Source organism: Culex quinquefasciatus, chromosome 2 (genome assembly GCF_015732765.1).
Source record: "Culex quinquefasciatus strain JHB chromosome 2, VPISU_Cqui_1.0_pri_paternal, whole genome shotgun sequence".
In the NCBI taxonomy this organism is placed as follows: domain Eukaryota; kingdom Metazoa; phylum Arthropoda; class Insecta; order Diptera; family Culicidae; genus Culex; species Culex quinquefasciatus.
Genome location: NC_051862.1, coordinates 99,644,463 through 99,663,347, shown reverse-complemented (window position 1 = coordinate 99,663,347; position 18,885 = coordinate 99,644,463). Strand labels below are relative to the sequence as shown.

Genomic DNA, 18,885 nt, shown 5'->3' with positions numbered 1-18,885 from the left:
CATTATTAGTAGGTTCAACTTTCCGTACAGTTTCCCAATGCAATGTCGATGATAAGGATTCCTACAAGTTGTAAGTAAATATCATTAAACCAGGTAGATAACACCTCAACAACAACAACAGTTACTGTCCAAAGGCATTCAAATCGATTTATCTATGAGCACGAAACGCATTCAGTTGCTTTTATTAATCCAGCCAGCAGTGACGGTGACGGTGAATGACGGCTAATGATCATGATGATGATGATGATGATAATGATTGTGTGCCACACACCGGCATCGGGGTATCTATCCGCTGTACATGACCCAAAGGTACTTAGCTGAAACCAAAGCCTAGAACTTGGCTCAGTCGCGTTCACCGTATCCACAGCGCAACAGTGTTGTATCAAATCTCGTCGGATTCGGACGTGAATCCGAAAAGTTCAGCAGTGGTTCGCGCTAGTTTCGTCAATTAAAAAGTCAAGTTCAACACTTGCGCGTGTTTGATCGTTGTGCGCGCAATTACAAATCCGGAAGTGTCCATCGGGCTAATTAGTTAAAAGTTCAGGAAACGTTTCCACCATGGGAAAACTCCAGCTGGCGGACGTCGAGAACGAGTACAAAAAGTTTCCCGATTTGAAGCGCGAGGATGTCCAGAAAATTCGCGAATGGATGGAAAAACAGCCCCATTTGCCGAAGATAAGTGGTAGGTAACGCAGTTACAGGTGCTCGTATAGTTTGGACCTTGACCGCTTTGTGTAGCTAGAGCTGGTTAATGAGCGTAGTTTGTTCTGGGGAATTGAGTTATGTATCAGTATTATTAGAATATACGTTATATGCATGTTTGTTTTTAAATTTGTTAAGGCTTGCTGTATCGATACAAACGAGTGAAAATGTTGTTATGGATTATCAAATGATCGATAAGGCTTTATCAACTACAAAGCATTATTTAAAAAAATGGTATCTGTGTGATAACGCTTGCCTGCTGATAATTCACTTTGTGCATACAAATATACCGTCAGCAGGGATGGCATTGAGCTCAGGAAGTTAAATTTAGTCATACAAATTTGAGACCATCCACAAACCACGTGGACACTTTTTTGGAATTCTCAACCCCCGCTCTCGTAGACAATTGTCTATGCAAAAAAAATCCTTTTGTATGGAGCGTGGACAATCGCAACCCTCCCCCAAGTGTTCACGTGGTTTATGGATGGCCCCTTTGCAGAAATTTGTACCGTAAACTGGGGTGAATCGGGACACATGGGGCGAATTGGGACAGCATTTTTAACCATGTTGGAGCACAATATTTTGATTTTTCTGGTTGGGTTCGGTTAGAACAGACTCAGGCCAACAAAATGTGTACATCCATTTCCAAATTTAAAACCTTTAAGTGCTCTAAAAACTGCTGTCCCTATTCAGACTGTAGTCCCGATTCACCCCAGATTACGGTATCAACCAATGTCACACCCTTCCCCTACTACGGCTTAAATCATGGTTGTACAAGAAATGGCCGCCTAATTGACACTCTCAGGCCGAAATTTAAAATAAAACATTTTTTAGTTAATAATTGAAAAATGATTCTTATGACTTTACGAAAATTAAAGACTAGTTCATGCTGACCTATCAGGTTTGACTGGGTTAAATAGAAGAATAATGCATTCCAATATTTATTGCTAACATTGTATATCTTATAATCTGATTATTATCTTGGGAAATCTCTGTATACATTAGGATGTAACAAAAATGCTGGGGCCGATTTTTCGCAAAAATGCCGAACTGTGAAGGTCTGTACCGAGCTCCAGGGTGCTAAAAATTCCAATGTTGTATATACTAAAAGATGCGCAAGGATCTGCCTACACGCCAATGATTTAAAAAAAACGTTTCAGTGGCCAAAAGCTCTCATAGAGTGACAATTTTGAAAAAAAATCTTTTTTTACGGGTTACAGTATGGCCCATAAAAAATGCGACATTGTTATTAGGTGAAAATCGGGACTATTTTTACTATTTATGATGTATGTAGCATGTGTACATGTTAAATATGATCTTAACAAACAATCAATGCTTTTAAAACCATTCCCATAGCATAAATCAAGTTACAGCTCATTGGAATTTATAATTTTCCAATTTGCTCCATGCCTAGGCCATATGAAGAAAAACATACTTTTTTAATGTTGGTCGATCTGGATAGCCTATTATGGTATTTTTATGGACTAAAAAGTAAACAGACTTAAAGGTTATTGTTTTTGAGTGCTGTAAGAGTTAGTTCCACCGAATTTTACGCATTATATTTACCACTTATAGTAAAATAGTGAAATTTTCGAAAATATCCCGATTCTGAAAATGCATCAATTTTTGGGATTTTTTAAAGCCTGCACTGTTTCAACGAAAAAAATAAATGCTACTAATGATGGTAATTGATACTAACAGATGCTCTGATGTGACGTTTAACAATATAAGCCCACTGGGCACGCTTTTGAGCCATCGACAACGGTTTTAAGCTATTGATTTATTTTTACAGAATCACACAAAATAATAACCAAAATGGCATTTTCACTTAAATTGCCAATTTTCACAAAATTCAAAAATTTCGTTGATTGGACGTATTCAAGAGGGACTTCTAACGATGCTTTTGGCACATTGTTGGATATTTTAAACTGTTTCTGTTTTGAAAAATCGCATTTAAAATTCAAATGCAAAGCGCCAGCTCCTGTTACGTCCAATTAAGCTCATATTTTGGATTTGGGCTTAGTATGCCCACCGGAACAAACCCTTGAATGCCCGCCAAAAAGTATTTTTTCTACACTTTAGTATACATTTTTCGTGTTTCTATAAAAAAAACTTTGCAGTTCATTTAATTTTTCATTGAATCCCTGAAGTATAATGATTTTATAATTTTTTAACTATCAAAGTGTTTCAAAATTGGGTGCAAAAATTTTCGAAGACGAAAACAACAACTTTCCCGAAAAATGTGTGATGTTAATCTCAGCAAATAAAACTCGCCCGCTCAGATGGACTCAAAAATAAAAAAAAACTTTGTAACATATTTGCAATGGCCATATGTATTAAAAAAAGAAATATGAATTACTGTCTGACTCCCTAACTTGCCTTCAGCTTTCTTATTTTGGGTAGAAAGTTGTTTTTAAGGTGACTTGCGTAACCCTTCAAGCTATGTGACCCAACTTTTACCCCCGGCAGGAACACTCGTACGTGACACTCGCATAGTCTACTGTAAACATTAGTTACACCTAGATTCTCAGTAACATCGCGGTGACCTGCCTCTGAGCCAGGGGGGTTTCGTGCCTTGCTCTCATCGGCAGTCGTCTGTTCTCTCAGCCCTGTTAGTACGATGCACTTTTCCCAATGTCGACCACGTGTGTGTTTGTGTGGGTATTAAACCGGCTTTCGCACGACTTTGCAAAGTCACCTGTACCGGATGGAAGTGTGTAGTTACAAGTTGAAAGTCTACCGAGTCTCGGTAACAAGAGTAAGGTAGAACAGAATCATTACGTGATCGAAGACGCGTGTTTGACCCTGTACTTAGCTCGGGAGAGCATTTAGCAAGCACTAGTGAACTGCTGTGATTCACGTAAAAGTCGTTGATGAAAATTGGCACCGAATGGTGGAGGTAGTTTGAATTTTTAATTACTAAAACATCAAGCTTATTAAATTTCGGTTAATCAAATTTAACGGTTAAGTAATTTAATTACATATTTCAATAACACTCCAAAGTATGGTGCTTTAGCAAGCTTCCGCAACGCAACCGTGCTGCTGCCAGGTGCTTTAACAAAAGGCGTTCAGTAAACAGCTTAGCTCAATGATGAAAAATGAATTAGGCTGAAGTTGTGTGAACTTGTCGAACGTGCTATTCATTATTTAATTGTTGTGATGGGATTCCGCAGGTTTCATGTTTTATTTAACAATTTGTTTAAATTGTTTGTTTGTGTGTTCCAGTTGTGCAACTAATGTACATTGGAGTTATCTAGGGAACGTTTTCCCTATTAACTATTTTATTTGCATTTTCCACGGTGTTTGATAATATTGTAAAACTTTGTATGTATCAATAGTTGAACTTCAACCCGGATTCGGAACACTCTATAGTGTCCACAAATGATTTTAAAAATCCATATTTTTTTACTGTTTACTTTTCCCGAGCATCTTTACCGGTTTACTGCCCCTGATCGCATAAATGTCCCGTATGCATTTTCATCAATTTCGAGTTATTGATGCAGTTTGGTTCAAGATCGTGTGTTCTTTCAAAATAGCCTATAACATCCAGTACTTTGTTCTAGAAATCAGGAGGAAATCCAGTTTTTTCGCGAAAACCTTACACGTAGCCTTATGAATGGGACAAACTTCGAATGCGTTTTTCTCAGCTTGCTGTTTTTGCATATGGGACATTTATGCGAACATGGGCAGTTTACTTGTCTTAATTAGCGTTCCCGAGGTGGAATTAGGTAGAACATTAAAGGGGTTAAGTGTTTTGACTGATATGATACTGAGTAAAACTGCCTATTAATTTTGATTTGCTGGTGAGCTCAGATCATATCAAAATGCTTCACTTAGGGGAAATGTGCCTATTTTAACACTGGAACGCCCAACGCATGTCCAACTTACACGGACGCCCATGCCTCCCAAAAAAGGTGGAACGGTAACTTCAACTCGCTGGTTCTCGGGCTTTACTCAACCAATCAAGATGATTCTTCTTTCCAGTGATTTGTTAGGATGTCTAGACGATTCTAGAACTTTGCAGAACTTGATTTGAACAAATCTTAAATTTCTGCGACCGAAAACATCGTTCCACCTGTTTTAAAAAGACCACGGAATTTTTGGCGAATTTTTTTTTACACGCGAAAAAAAAAGTTGGAACGATGTTCTTGATCGCAAAAATAACATATTTGATCAAAGTTCTAGAATCATCTAGACATCCTAACAAATCACTGGAAAGAAGAATCATCTTGATTGGTTGAGTGAGGCCCGAGAACCATCAAGTTGAAGTTACTGTTCCAACTTTTTCGAAGCCTTGGGCGTTGGAATGTTAATCAAACTTATATTGCACTTGTCCGAAGTAATAAAAAGCTTTAGTTATAAAAAGTGATTTTGTATTGGAAAAAATCTACAAGGGAGAGGGTATAGTTTTTGAAGTCCAGGAAAAAAAGATTTGTTTGTTGTTGTTGTTTTTTCCTCTATCGTATTCGATTCTATCATCTGAAAATCACTATTCACTTTAATTATCGCATCAACTGTCTACGTACTCATCGCGTTTATGTTTTAATGCATGTTTTTATGTCAATGAATTGTGGTAAAATCTACCCAATTTATAAAGTAATGTTTGTGTTTATTTGTGGTCATAAATTTGTAATTGTCGTGTGTGTTATTTAATTTGTGTGTCCTTGGATTTTATCGCTGGTGTGTGGTTAGTTTGTCATTATTACTGTAGAAGTTTGAAGTAACTTGTTCTGGCTTGTATAACCAAAAGTAGTAGTGTTGGTGTAAGTACGTTTGCATGTTTTTATTAATCGAAAAGTGTTATGAAAAGAAAACTCTACATGAATTGTGCTGTTTGCAGATTTGGAAATAATTTTGTTCCTGCACTCAAACTATCATCGAATTGAGCCGACGAAAAAAACCATCGATGAGAACTACACGTGCCGAACCCACGTTCCAGAGTTTTTCGCCAACCGAGACATTACGGGAACCGAGATGAAGACCGCTTTGGATATTGTGTAACATTTGGTTCATTTTAGGTCAACACGTGGATATTTATGTTGAAAGTTTACTTTTAGGGTAATTGTTCCACTGACTATCCCAACCAAAGATCAGTACACAGTTTTGTACGGAAAATTGCTCAAAAGTGATGCAACGGATTTTTCGTTTGAATCATGCTTGAAATTGTAAGTCCGGGTAGTGTTGTCTAACAAACTAAATAATTTAACCCTCAAACACCTAAATTTTACAGCTTGCTAATGATTGCCGATGTGATCCAGCGGGAATCCGGTGCCGTCCATGGGTACACCTTCGTGCTGGACATGGAGGGTGTAACAATGGGTCACGTGGCTCGACTGACGATTAGTACAATCCGCAAGTTTCTTCACTTTTTGCAAGAGGCAATGCCCGTAAGGCTGAAGGGTATTCACCTCACTAATGTGGTTCCGTTCATCGATAAAATTCTCATGCTGATCAAACCGTTTATGAAGAAAGAACTACTGGAGATTCTTCATCTGCACAGCAAGCCCGAAACTCTGTATCCGTTTGTTCAGAAGGAATGTTTGATCAATGAGCTTGGTGGAAACGCTGGATCGTTGATGGAGATTCAAAGTAAAAGCTTTATTACAGGTATCACTGGATGAAAGCTTAACAATTTAGTTGTTTTTTTACAGAAACCTTCAATCAACACATGGTTGATAACCGGGATTTCTTAATTCAGTTAGAAAAGGTAAAGGCTGATGAAGGTAAGAGACCTGGCAAGCCCAAAGATTCTGGTGCCATCTTTGGCATGGAAGGAAATTTCAAAAAACTGGATATAGACTAAACAATTTTGTTAATGTTTTATTGTATTTATTGTGGAATAAAGTTTGCTGTTTGGGGTATTAAAAAGGAGTTGGTATCACAACCATATTTATACTGATAAGTAATTACTTCTCTTTTAGTTTTACTTCCTTTCCATAGGTTATTTTATGTTTGATGATGACATTTCCTACCTAAACCTAGATGCAATTTCATTTCATATTTATTTTTCATTTAAAAAAAAAATAAAGGTCATCATCTTTAAGCAATTTGTTGCAAAAAATAAACAATACCCAAATCGTCGGGATCGTGACAAGATGAACTTGTTACACGTCGTTTTTGGGCCAAACTCCGTGCATTATTGTCCGTCTCCAAATCGACGCTGTCGTGCTATCATGTCGCACCCGCCATTTCGACGTTCCGGAGAAAACGCGTTTTTATGTTTGACCTTGAATAAACAAAAACGAGAGCACGCAATGTAAACAATAAAAAAACACGTTTTGTTTGGTTGACCATTCTGTGCATTGCCCCGAAGTTTGGCTGTATTTGATTGCCGGAGTCCTGAGTTATAATTACAAATGTTTACGGTACATAGTCTAACTTGTACGTGCGACAAACGTGTTCTGACCGGATTTTGGCCAATTGTCGCACTTACATCAATTTTCAGGCTGTGTTAAGATTGAAACTTCTTTCATATGAAAAGTGACAAAAATGCACGGAGCTTTTATGGTTTTTATTGAATATCTCAGGATTGAAATCGAATTTAGTGGATCTGTGAAGGTCAAAAGGTGAGGCATTGTTAGTTGCACAAAATGGCGTTCTCAACTCGATTTGGCCAAAAATGCAAGTACGACAGGTTAGCACGACGGCGACGATATGAACATGGTCAGACGAAAAATCACAAAAGTTTGCAAACAATAAACATAGGTATATTGATAGGAGCAGTGCGTGGCCGAATGGTTACGCTGTCCGCTTTGTAAGCGGATGATTCTGGGTTCGATTCCCATCTGCTCCAACCTTCCATCGGATGAGGAAGTAAAATGTCGGTCCCGGCCTTGGTTGTTAGGCCGTTAAGTCATTCCAGGTGTAGGAGTCGTCTCCATGCCATAAGTACAAACAACACACCAAACCAAGCCTACTCCGGTGGAATCGCTGGCGGCGGTTGGACTCACAATCCAAAGGTCGTCAGTCCAAACACTGGGGTGGAAGGTTCCTTGGAGTAAAAGAGGTTTGGGTGCTCTCCCCATTCAAGCCTTCGGACTCCTAGGTTCGAGCAGAAACTTGCAATAGAGACCACAAAAGACCCGGGGGTCGTTAATGTGGATGGTTTGATTTTTTTTGATTGATAGGTAATTTAGAATGATTTAGGGGAGAGTGGGGAGACTTGATCCCCTTTTTTTGTATCGCACATAACTCTGTCAATTTCTCACAAAACTATTATCTTTTTGCATGAATTGATAGCTTAAACATTTAACTATGTTTGGCTGATAAGGGTATTTCATCAGATAAACTCTTAGAAAAATGCCAAGCGTTTTAAAAAAATATTTTAAACCGGCATTTTCAAAATGTTGGGGGTAATTTGATCCCCCTTTCAACATTTTGAAGAAATCTTAAGCAAATTGTTTCTTATTAATCCAAACTTTTAATTTTCTATAAGATACAGCAATTTCACATTAAACCTGTACGTTTGTGTTCAAAATATAACAAGTTTAGCATGTAAAATATTTAATAACTTAAAATTTTCTTTTTTTAGACCAAAATTGATCATGTTTACAAAAGCTGGTCATTTTTGTTTACAAAACTTTTGAAAAATGGTTCAAACTGCAGTTAGTTATGTACAACTATACTGAAGGAAACTATGTACGAAAACCCAGCCAAATTATTTAATCTTGAGGCTGATTCCAGTGACTGTAAAAATGCAGGGATCAAGTCTCCCTAAACGCACTTTTTTAAACAATTGATTGTAAAAATAGTATGACGATAAATTTAACGTCAAATGCGTAAGGGTTTTGGAGTTGATATGTTTATCAAACAATTCATGTATAAAAAATATTTTTTTGAATAATTTTTGAGTGTTTTCTATACTTATCAAAACAAAGAAAAAAGATCTCTTGGAAGTTTTTTGCAGCACTTCTTCGAAAAATGTGTGTAACTCAATCTAAACATTTTTTGTTTTTTTTTCTTTGTTTTCTACAATGATTTTTAGTCAATTTCGCACAACTTTCTAGAACAAAGCTAATTGTTTTACCCACATGCTGACGAGATACAGGCTTGGGATCAAGTCTCCCCGGGGATCAAGTCTCCCCACTCTCCCCTACCGTTCGCTTCAATCAATCAAAAAAAAAAAAATGCATTCCACTTAATTGTTCCGCATCGTGCATTATATCAGACTTCTCCAATAATTTACATCATGTAGAATCAAATCGAATATGTTTGTTCTGCATGCTTGAACCGTTGCGAAACAAATTGTATGGTTCATTTCAAGGCCGTTTCTCGTCTACTGAACAACCACAAAAAATATAAACCAAATTGCATTAATTAGCATTTCAGTTTTTGTTTTGTTGATTTGCTTCACCGTGGTCTTGGTTTTAAAAATATCATGAAGCATTTCGAACAGCTGCCGCACACTGACATAGGTAATTGTAGTTTTAAAAATCTATAATGATTATCCGGGTCAAGCTAGAACAATTTAATGGAGTGCCAGCAAGGTTAGATCGATTTGCAAAAAAACATCTGATCAGCAGCAAACATCATTTGCAGAATTGAAAAAAAGCTGCAGTGAGTGTGAGTTAGATTTGTATGTGAAAAGCGATATAACGGTTCAAATTAAAAATGATCAAAATTAATAACACGTATCAAAAGAACTGTCAGGATATTGCGAAGAATTGTGTGTTATTTAAACACCCTGTGTGGAAGTTCAATCTAGGAACAATTTTATTAAAAATGTTACCTTTTTTTAAATGTTAATTGACATATAAAATAATTCGGAGAAAAAAAAGCTGAGACTTATTGTTAAAATTTAAGATTTACATCGTTGACCGGAAATGAACTCAAATTTAATGTTGTCGATTGGATGAGCTTTGGGGAGCTCAATCAGGGCATGAAGAAAAATCAACACCTATATTGAAATTAATATGTGGTCCAAATCCAGGCTTTCTCAGAGCTAACCCTGAAATCAATGATTGACCCATCACTACCCAAGTAACATTTTAAGCTTTATCAAAGCTGTCACAACCGCTATAAAACCTATCAGCCAAAACCAACATTAAAACCACCAAGTCGTAACAGCCTCCCCAGAACCCCGATAAACCTCACTTAAAACCCAAAAGGACCTCCGCAAAAGGTTGTTACGGCCTATTTATAAAACCCACATAGGAGTTCAAGGCTTTACAACGAAATCCTAACAACCTCCTTAAAGCCTTGATAAAGCCTTTGTTAAAACCTTGTTAGGAGTTAGGGAAAATGACATTTCATACGTCTTCATGCGTCTTATGACAAACAGATTTTATTTAGGGTCTCTAATTTTATTCTGGCAAAAAATGAGTCTTCGTCTTGCCAAATGAAATTATGGAGATGGTTGTCAAAAATGATGATGATGATATGATAGATATTGGAGGTAATTGAAATAATTTTAAACCTTATTTCTCGAAATTGCTGGCTCAAATTCAGCTGCGGTTAAAATTTTATTGATGATTGTAGGGGAGACAGAGCCAAAAAAATCAACTCGCTTCATCAAAAATCATTATTTTGTAGTCATAGTTTTTAATGTTAAAAAATATTGTGTTGCAAATCTTTGCAAAAAATGTTCAAATTATGTTTGAACTTCTGTGGCTATGCTAACGATGACACAAATTCATCATAATTGTGTGTTTACATCAAATTTATGATTTTTAATTTTTTTTGCCAAGATGGCGGTCAATCATATTCAATCAGAGCACGCGTTTAGCGCCATTTTTATGCACTGCTTTTTGGCCGCGATAAATGCTCTATTAGGAGCTTATGGTTTTAAGTGAGCTTTTTGCATGCCTAATGGCACTTGACAGCTACAACACCCTTGGTTTTAACAAAGCATGCGATAAAACCGTTTGGCATGGCATTGCCATCTGGTTTTCAAGCCTCTATTAAAACTTTCATAAAACCTTATTGAAAGCCAGTCGGCTTTTATTTTCTCCCGGTTTTATGTCCGAGGCATAAAACCTTGTTAAAACCTATTAATTAGCTCTTACTTGTTGGTTGCGGTGAATGCCCAAATAAAACTATTAAGCAATCAAGATGCTACAATAAAACCTTAATAAAACTTGGTGGTGGCTAGTTGGTTTAAAAATGTTACTTGGGTAGTTTTAATTCCAAATTTGAGCTCATTCTGACCACGAGAATCCCTCCCTCTAATCGCTTGAAGTTTGCATGGGAAAAATCGTCAAAATGTTTGGAGAAAAACAACTGCTTCAGTTTTTTACCTCACGGAGAAAAAAGAGTTCCTAAAATCGTGAACAAGCGTTCATGAAAATGGGAACCTCGAACAAAGTGTTCAAATCACATGGTACGTTTTTGGATATCGTACCATGGAACTTGAACACTTTGTTCGTGGTTCCCATTTTCATGAACGATTTCACGATTTTAGGAACTCTTTTTTCGCCGTGTGCTCTCTAAGGAGCAGTCTGCACAAAAGCCCGAATTTGGACCACCCTAAAGTAAACGGAATGCTTTTGCGGTTTAACCCTACCTACTGCCCAAATTTTTTTTTCGAGAATTTTTATTTTTTCCGTGTTCAGGAGGTCATTTTGAGCAACTTTTGTTCTACGAAAAACTTTACTTCTCTTGTTTTATGTTTTTCTTGTTTCATTTTTAGTATTTTAATTTGCATTTATCTTGTTTAGTTTATGTTTGTTTTTGGTAGTATTTGGCCTACTCTACCACCTCCTATCATTACATTTCGCCTATCTAATTTTTTCATGTTTTTACAGTCACTTTTTCAATTTTTTGCATGTTTTTCACATTTTTTGCTATAAAATGGAACCATTATCATTTAAATTGTAAATAAATGCGTAGAGGCATAGTGTGGGGCACTAGAAAAATTACTGCATACTTCTTTTTACTTCAAATATAGGAAATGTTAGTAAAAAACACAGCCAAAGTTGACCCCTAAAAAAATTACATTTTTAAAAACATTGGCAAAGTCACATAAAACAAGTCAAACTTCAAACCCTAAAATTTTCCAAAATTTTAAAAGTTCTTCTTTCCAATGCTTTTTGAAGATCAAAAATTGGTTGAAAAATGGATTTTTGGCGATTTTTTAAATCGAAGCCCGTCTAGAGGCGGGTTTGGGTTGTAGAGGGTTAAGTCAGCGGGATTTGATGAATGAAAATTAATATATGTAGCATATATCTATAATCAAATATATTCATTTTAAATGTTTTCAGAACTTGAGGCAATTCTCTTCCTGCATTCCAATTACTACAAAATGGAGGCAACAAAAACTGCGATCGAAGCCTACTACACCTTAAGGTCAACTGTTCCCATGTTTTTCACCAAACGTTCTGCACAAGAACCTGGAACAAAGCGAGCTATGGACACTTTGTAAGATTTTCGAAAAAAAGTGTATTATAATAACGTTTTTAACATAATATGTTTCTCTTTCAGGTATGGTACTATTCTTCCTAAACCGACCATCGAAAATCACGTTGTTGTTTATGGAGCGTTAAAGGATTTTGACACTGCGAATTTCGACATTGGAGAAATTTTCAAGCTGTAAAACTTAAAAACTTTTCAATCTGAATGGTTTCATAAGTAGAGTATTCATTTCAGAATGATTGGTGTTACCGACGTACAGTTTCTGGAAAATGGAGCCTCCGACGGTTATCGAATTGTGATTGACATGAAGGGCGTTACGTTCGGCCACGTGGGGAAATTGTCCGTATCAGCGCTGAAAAACTTCCTGGTATATTTGCAAGACGCAATGCCAATCAGGCTGAAAGGTTTACACTTTGCCAGCGTTCCATCGTTCATGGACATCGTGCTGGGTCTGCTGAAACCGTTTATGAAGAAGGAACTTATGGGAATGCTTTTTTTACACCCCACTTACGAGCACATGATTCCATACTTTGGCAAAGAATGTCTCCCGTCGGATTGTGGTGGGGAAAGTGAAAGCCGCGAGGAGTTGACTGGTAACAAAAAGACCCGTTATTGCATAAATTAAAAAAGAGGATTCTGAAAAATAATGTTTCTATCCGTTTATTACAGAAAAGTGCTTCGGTCACATTAAGGAGCTGCACGACTATTTCGTGGAAGAAGAAGAAACAAGACGTATCGATGAATCGAAACGTGCTGCCAGCAAAAATGCAGGTGGTGGCTTGTCCGGCATTATGGGCAGTTTCCGGAAGTTGGACATTGATTGAAAAACAAGAGAAAAAGATATAAACTTGTAAATTATTTGTAAATATAGCATTGTAGGAGTAGGGTTTGGTGTAATTGTCGTTAGAGTTTAGTAAGCTTGAGATACTTTGAGAAGATATTTATGTCAAAAAATATAAAATATGAAAGGTCTACTAAATAAACACATTAGAGCTAAAAAAACATTGGTCTGTTTGGACCTTCCTCCTTTTTTCTTGCTATTTCAACTAAAGAAAGAATCTGTAGGTTACAAAATCATCAAAAATATGAAAACATTTTTTATTCGAAGGATTTGTTTACATTGTGAGTATTGTGACCCATTTGTTTTTAAAAGTGTTAAAGAATCGTTAGAATTCGTCGAACGTTAACATTTTCAAACGTCAACGTTAATATCTCACAAATGTCAACAATTTGCCAACAATGGCTGCATATGTCATAACACCTTTCATGATACGGACACGTGCTTCATACTTTCAGGCATTTAAAGCGCAGCACGCATGACAGCATTTGTTCTTTTTTTCATTTTTTGGCATTATTTTTTACGATAACAGAAACATTTTGTTTCATTTGCTAAGCAGATTCATTTTTATCATAAATTCAGCATAGCAAGAGGGAACATGTCCTCTAAATGCAAATAGCGCTAACATAAGTGTGGATCGATTACAATACTTGCCACTTGTTGGTATCAATTTGGGAAAATAAAAGTGGGTTTTGACTTTTTTAAATTGAAGCCATAAGGCATTATTCCCAATCGGCCATTTGACGACCATGTTTGTTTTACGAAAACATTCAAATCTTGATTAAGAATGAATCAACTAAAAAAATATTTTCTTTATGTTTCGTCATCAGAAGTGATATTGGGTCATACAAAAATACAGAAATTTGTATGACCCAATCTCACCCCCAGACCCAATGTCACCCCTGATGACGGTATATGTAGAATAAAAAAAAATGATTTAATTTTTTTAATTTTAATTTATTATTTTTTGACCCTGAATTCAGAACCATCATTGACAGTCATTGCCCCAAAAGGGAAAGACACCATATACGACCATAAACTTATAAAATACGAATACTAAAAAAGCGACAAAGAGAGACAAAACATCAATAAAATTGGCAGTGTTCTTATGAGCCCAAATATTTTGTATTCAGAGAACTACAGTAAGAAATATTTCACACATTTTTCAATGCATGAAACATTCCGTACATTACTCACCACTGTGGTGAAATACCTCCTCAAGGCGACGCAAAACCTATTGAATGAAATATATCATGAATGAAAGCATGAATTGAGCTTTTTCGAACAACGTTGAAACAGTGCTGTGGCTTGTTCGGTGATGCAGCTAGTGTTAACCCTCTGCAGCCTCCTCGAAACATGTTAAAAATTAACCCAGCCCACTCGCAATGCTGAGTTTTTCTTTTTCTTAGAATCGAGTAAAATAATCTTCGAATCCCAAATTGTGTGGATAGATTATTTTGTTTGAAAAAAAAAATCGTTTCTCATCTTCAACGTTTGCTGAAATGTTTCATCAGCCAACTATAAAAAGCATAGCCGTAGGGGAGAGTGGGGAGACTTGATACCCCGGGCCACTTGATCCCTAGCCTTTATCTCGTCAGCATGTTCGTGAATTGACTCAAACTCATTGTGGAAAACAAAGATCAAATTTTATAAAAAATCGGATTGAGTAACACCAATTTTTCTTAATTGAGTTTTCTGTTCGGGGGTTTATATTTATTATTTTCGAAATAAAATGCAGATTGCCATAGTTTGTTCTCTCATGCAAAGTTGACGAATGCTTCGTGCAACTGTCAAGTTAAACATTCGTTTCTAAATGTTAGGGAGTTCTTTTGGAACATAAAATTGGCCGTAAAATATCAGTGCTCGTTAATTCTTATCACTTTTCAATGTTTTCATAACACTAATGTCCTATCAATTAAACGTTGCAATAACTTAGGTGATAAACTCACAAGGAAATATGTTCATGGACTATATGAATGACTAGGTTTCATTTGAAACGCTATTTCGAAGCTGTAATTGAACGCCAAAGTGCTGATATGCAAGCATTAGGTGCTCGATAGATTGATACGCGGTTTCTCTACGCATATAATTTTAACCAAGTTTTTTTTTCACATTTAGATACTAGCTTTCAAAATAAAATAGAAACTACTCATTCAAGCACAGGTTTCCATTTTTTGTCTATATTTAGAATAAAAATAATTGCATAGTCATAAGTCACAAAGCGGTACTCTTTGTCCTCTATTCAGCGTGTGAACTTCTATGAGGGACGATCATTTGTCGTGCCATTCAATGTCGTTTGACGTGGTGGCGTAGGATCCGTGGGTAGGCCAGTTTGCTACCGGTTTTACATGATGCATAATCCAATTGACTCGTAAGGTCCTCTCCGAACGCTTCAGGTGATTCATCTCCATTTGACGCATCAATTTCCTCCGGAGCATTTTTGAATGAGAACTTCATTCGAGAGTTAATTAATTTTTTTCTCGTTTTTACCGAACAAACTGCCTGTCACTGCCTGGTGCGTCCACGGAAATGAACTATCTGCTCGAGAGGTACAAATTGATGCTGGGAGTGAAAAACAAGTGAGGATCGAGAAGCGGGGCGAAAAAAAATCTCTTCAGCCGCCGCGGCCAGAGTGCATTCTCGGAGCTCTTCTCGTGTTTCCACATGTCCCACAACAAGCGGAGGCACAGGCAGCAGAGATTGTGGAAGTCAGGGAAACGTCAATGCAACAGCAATAGTCGGAATCGTCCGTGAAATACTATTTCAATATTCACATATGCGTTAAATTACTCCATTTCGGTCGGCGACAGTCTCGCGCCTGTTCATGGTTCATTTTGATATGCCTTTATTTGATTTTTTTTCGGAAGAAAATGCACGAAAACATCGTCGAAATGCTTAACTGTAAACTGGAGTGAATAAATACCTCAACATCTTTTTAATGTTTCCAGATTTTTTAATTTTTGTTCAATTTATAGCGGTAAAAAAATGTTACAAAATTGAGATTGTTATGATCAGATAATTCATAGAAGTGTTACATAGTTAAACAATTAAATGCTACACAAAAAAATCACACTTAGCTACGGTATTTTGTTTCTCAGTTACCAAAATTCGCAAAAAAATCAATTTCGCTTGCGAACTTTCTTCACCCGCGAGAGAGAGAGGATGCAAATCACACAAAATAAAATCGCTCCCGAAATTCTCCAAGAAAATCAATCTGTTGAGGATTTTTTTGTGAATTTCCTTGTCAGCACCACTTAAACAATTTATTTTACTTTGTTTACAAACATTGCCCATCTACTACACAGAAAAAAATCAATTCTCGAAACCGTGAAGTCAGTTCACGATTATGAGAACCACGAAGGAATATATTCACGTTTATGGTGCAAATGCACCATACTCATGAATAAATTCCTTCGTGGATCTCACATTCGTGAACTTAATTCACGATTACGGGAATTGATTTTTTTCTGTGTAAATGTGACAGGTCATATTTCGACTGTGACGTTACCCTTGCAAGTTTAGTAGTAAAAAAGATGTTCCACCGAATAATCAAGATGATGATTTTTTTAGATTCCTTTTACCGATCTTTCGTGCGCGGGAGAGCCATCCTGTCTTCGGATTTTTTTCTCTTGATGAACGTCAAATGATTTTCTTTTGATGATGATTATTCCATCGCTGCTTACAGACTTCTTATAATCTTATAATTAATGTATCAAAGTTTGCCTACTGTTATCATTGGAGTAATATGAAATGATCATACTGAATTTTATGTCTGTGCATTATTGATCAAGGTTTTCCGATAAGTTTAAAAGTAATGGTAATTTATTGTATTTCGCACCAGATTATCTTACGTTTCTTCCGCAAAATAGGTAACATCTGCCATCTGAAAACGCAAAACGCCTCTGTTAATTACGACGAATTAATCATGTTCAACAGCGTGAAATTATAAACAAACGGAAAAATGATGGCTTAATAATGAAAGTGGAAATGTGGGGACATCTTGTTGACAAGCTTCTCAAAACGAAAAGGGCGAAAAGTAGGATGCACACGACACATGCAAGACCAAATGTTGTGCGAAACAGAAATGATGACTCAAGAGGAAAACACGGTCACACCTGGGCTGCCATAGGCATTGCAATTTAGAAAGACGGTTAGGAAAATTCAGCTTATTTTGTAGTGTGCTAGGATTTATAGTTTATCTTATTGTCGTCATTTATTCAATATTAATCTGTTCACTTAAGTTAAAAAATTCTGTAAATTATCGATTTCTTCATATAGAAATTTATTTTTAAGAATTATTAGAAATTAGCATCGATATAAAAAAGTAACGCATGCACACAACAACAAAATTCTATTCAAGAACTATACACACACACACACAAACACACACGCTGATACGGTTCATTCAATATTATGTTGCACATTTAGGATTGGGACAACTGCTGTGTAAGTTGGCGGAGAATGACCTTTAAGGAAAATTAAATCCACTTGTTCGTAATTCGATTATTCAAATAACTTCTTCGAACAAGTCATTTCACGGAAATAAAGATGCAATTTTTGACCACAATTATCTCGAAAAGGCGGTACGGTATTTTGCCAATTGATATGAACCTGATAGCATTCGAAAACAGATACAATCGCTGAAAATAGCTGAAAATAATAGGGTATTTTTTAAAGTTTTAATCTACAAAATTTAAAGTAAACTAAGGTAGAACACATCTGGAGTATTTTTTAAAAGGTCCTATAAACAAAATTTTCATTTTTGCTTTTTTAAGTGTTTTTAAATACCCCTGACTCAAGGCGGTTCTAAAAACACCCAAAATTGTCTAAGCAAACCAATAAGTACATCGATTTCTAAATGCATTTCTCTGAAATATCCTGTTTGTATTCAGACTGTAGTCTTAATTTTCCCCAGTTGGCGGAAGTGATTTAAAGAAATTATGTATTATATTAAAGTCCGGGACCGTGGTTTCGGGGTAAGCGTGGTTGCCTCTCACCCAGTCGGCTTGGGTTCGATCCCAGACGGTCCCGGTGGCATTTTTCGAGACGAAATTTGTATGACGATGGGGAAGTAAATGTAGGCCCCGGTCTAACCTAAAGGTTTAGGTCATTAGCTCAGTCCAGGTGTAGAGGAGTAGGAATCTCGCAATCGAGAACGCTAAGGCAATGCAAGGCTGTAGAGCGAATATTTTTTTTTATTAAACTAAAATTCTAAACATATCAAAATTTTACATTGGCTGGTATCATTTTATTTGTTTTCGCTTCCTGTTTTTTAACAGTGCAAAGAAATGTTAAAGCTTTTAAAGTCATGTAATATAAACAAATAAATAAAAGAAATATATTAATAACAAACATATTTATGCGAATCAACTTGGTTCAAACTTTTTGGTTCATTTAACCAAAAAGTTTGAAGAATATTAACAATTAACAGTATTGAGCTAGGCTTGAAAACATTAAATAAAAACTAACTTAATCCACCTATGTGGTTGGAGTCTTCCTCACTCATTACCATCAATGGCTGTACACAAATTTCATCTATTTTTTAGATCTGGATTAAAAAAAGAACATAAATATCACTTAAGTGGCCATATCTCGAGACAGGGTTGCCAGATCTTCTATGTTTTGGACTCGATGGAAAGGTCTTTTGATAACCTAACCAACGATGGGTCGGATGGTGGATCTGGACATAGTTTACATACATTTAAATGAGATCCGGCTTCCAAAAAGTACATAAATATCACTTAAATGGCCATATCTCGAGACAGGGTTGCCAGATCTTCAATGTTGTGGACTCGATGGAAAGGTCTTTTGATAACCTAACAAACGATGGGTCGGAAGGTGGATCCGGACATAGTTTACATACATTTAAGTGAGATCCGGCTTCCAAAAAGTACATAAATATCACTTAAATGGCCATATCTCGAGACAGGGTTGCCAGATCTTCAATGTTTTGGACTCGTTGGAAAGGTCTTTTGATAACCAAACCAACGATGGGT

General features: G+C 36.4%; 1 protein-coding gene across 2 annotated transcripts; it reads left to right on the top strand.

The window, feature by feature from the left end:
- The first annotated feature begins 329 nt into the window (after positions 1 to 329).
- Positions 330 to 13,053, top strand: LOC6044092 (clavesin-1). 2 transcript variants are annotated; one of them, XM_001861619.2, is made up of 5 exons: positions 330 to 682; positions 11,901 to 12,057; positions 12,121 to 12,228; positions 12,286 to 12,644; positions 12,721 to 13,053. In XM_001861619.2, exons 1-5 carry the CDS (start codon positions 559 to 561, stop codon positions 12,873 to 12,875), a joined length of 903 nt encoding a protein of 300 aa, XP_001861654.2. In that variant the 5' UTR covers positions 330 to 558; the 3' UTR covers positions 12,876 to 13,053. The 2 variants fall into 2 exon arrangements, with proteins under 2 accessions (XP_001861654.2, XP_038111601.1); XM_038255673.1 differs by lacking the exons at positions 11,901 to 12,057; positions 12,121 to 12,228; positions 12,286 to 12,644; positions 12,721 to 13,053 and adding exons at positions 5,543 to 5,699; positions 5,760 to 5,867; positions 5,933 to 6,291; positions 6,354 to 6,608 and having other exon boundaries at positions 333 to 682.
- The last annotated feature ends 5,832 nt before the right edge of the window (positions 13,054 to 18,885 follow it).

Bases quoted from the DNA above. Each gene is read 5' to 3' on its own strand.
- LOC6044092 (XM_001861619.2), top strand. From the start codon at position 559: ATGGGAAAACTCCAGCTGGCGGACGTCGAGAACGAGTACAAAAAGTTT. The intron at 683-11,900 runs GTAGGTAACGCA...AAATGTTTTCAG, and splicing joins CCATTTGCCGAAGATAAGTG to AACTTGAGGCAATTCTCTTC. The intron at 12,645-12,720 runs GTAACAAAAAGA...CGTTTATTACAG, and splicing joins AAGCCGCGAGGAGTTGACTG to AAAAGTGCTTCGGTCACATT.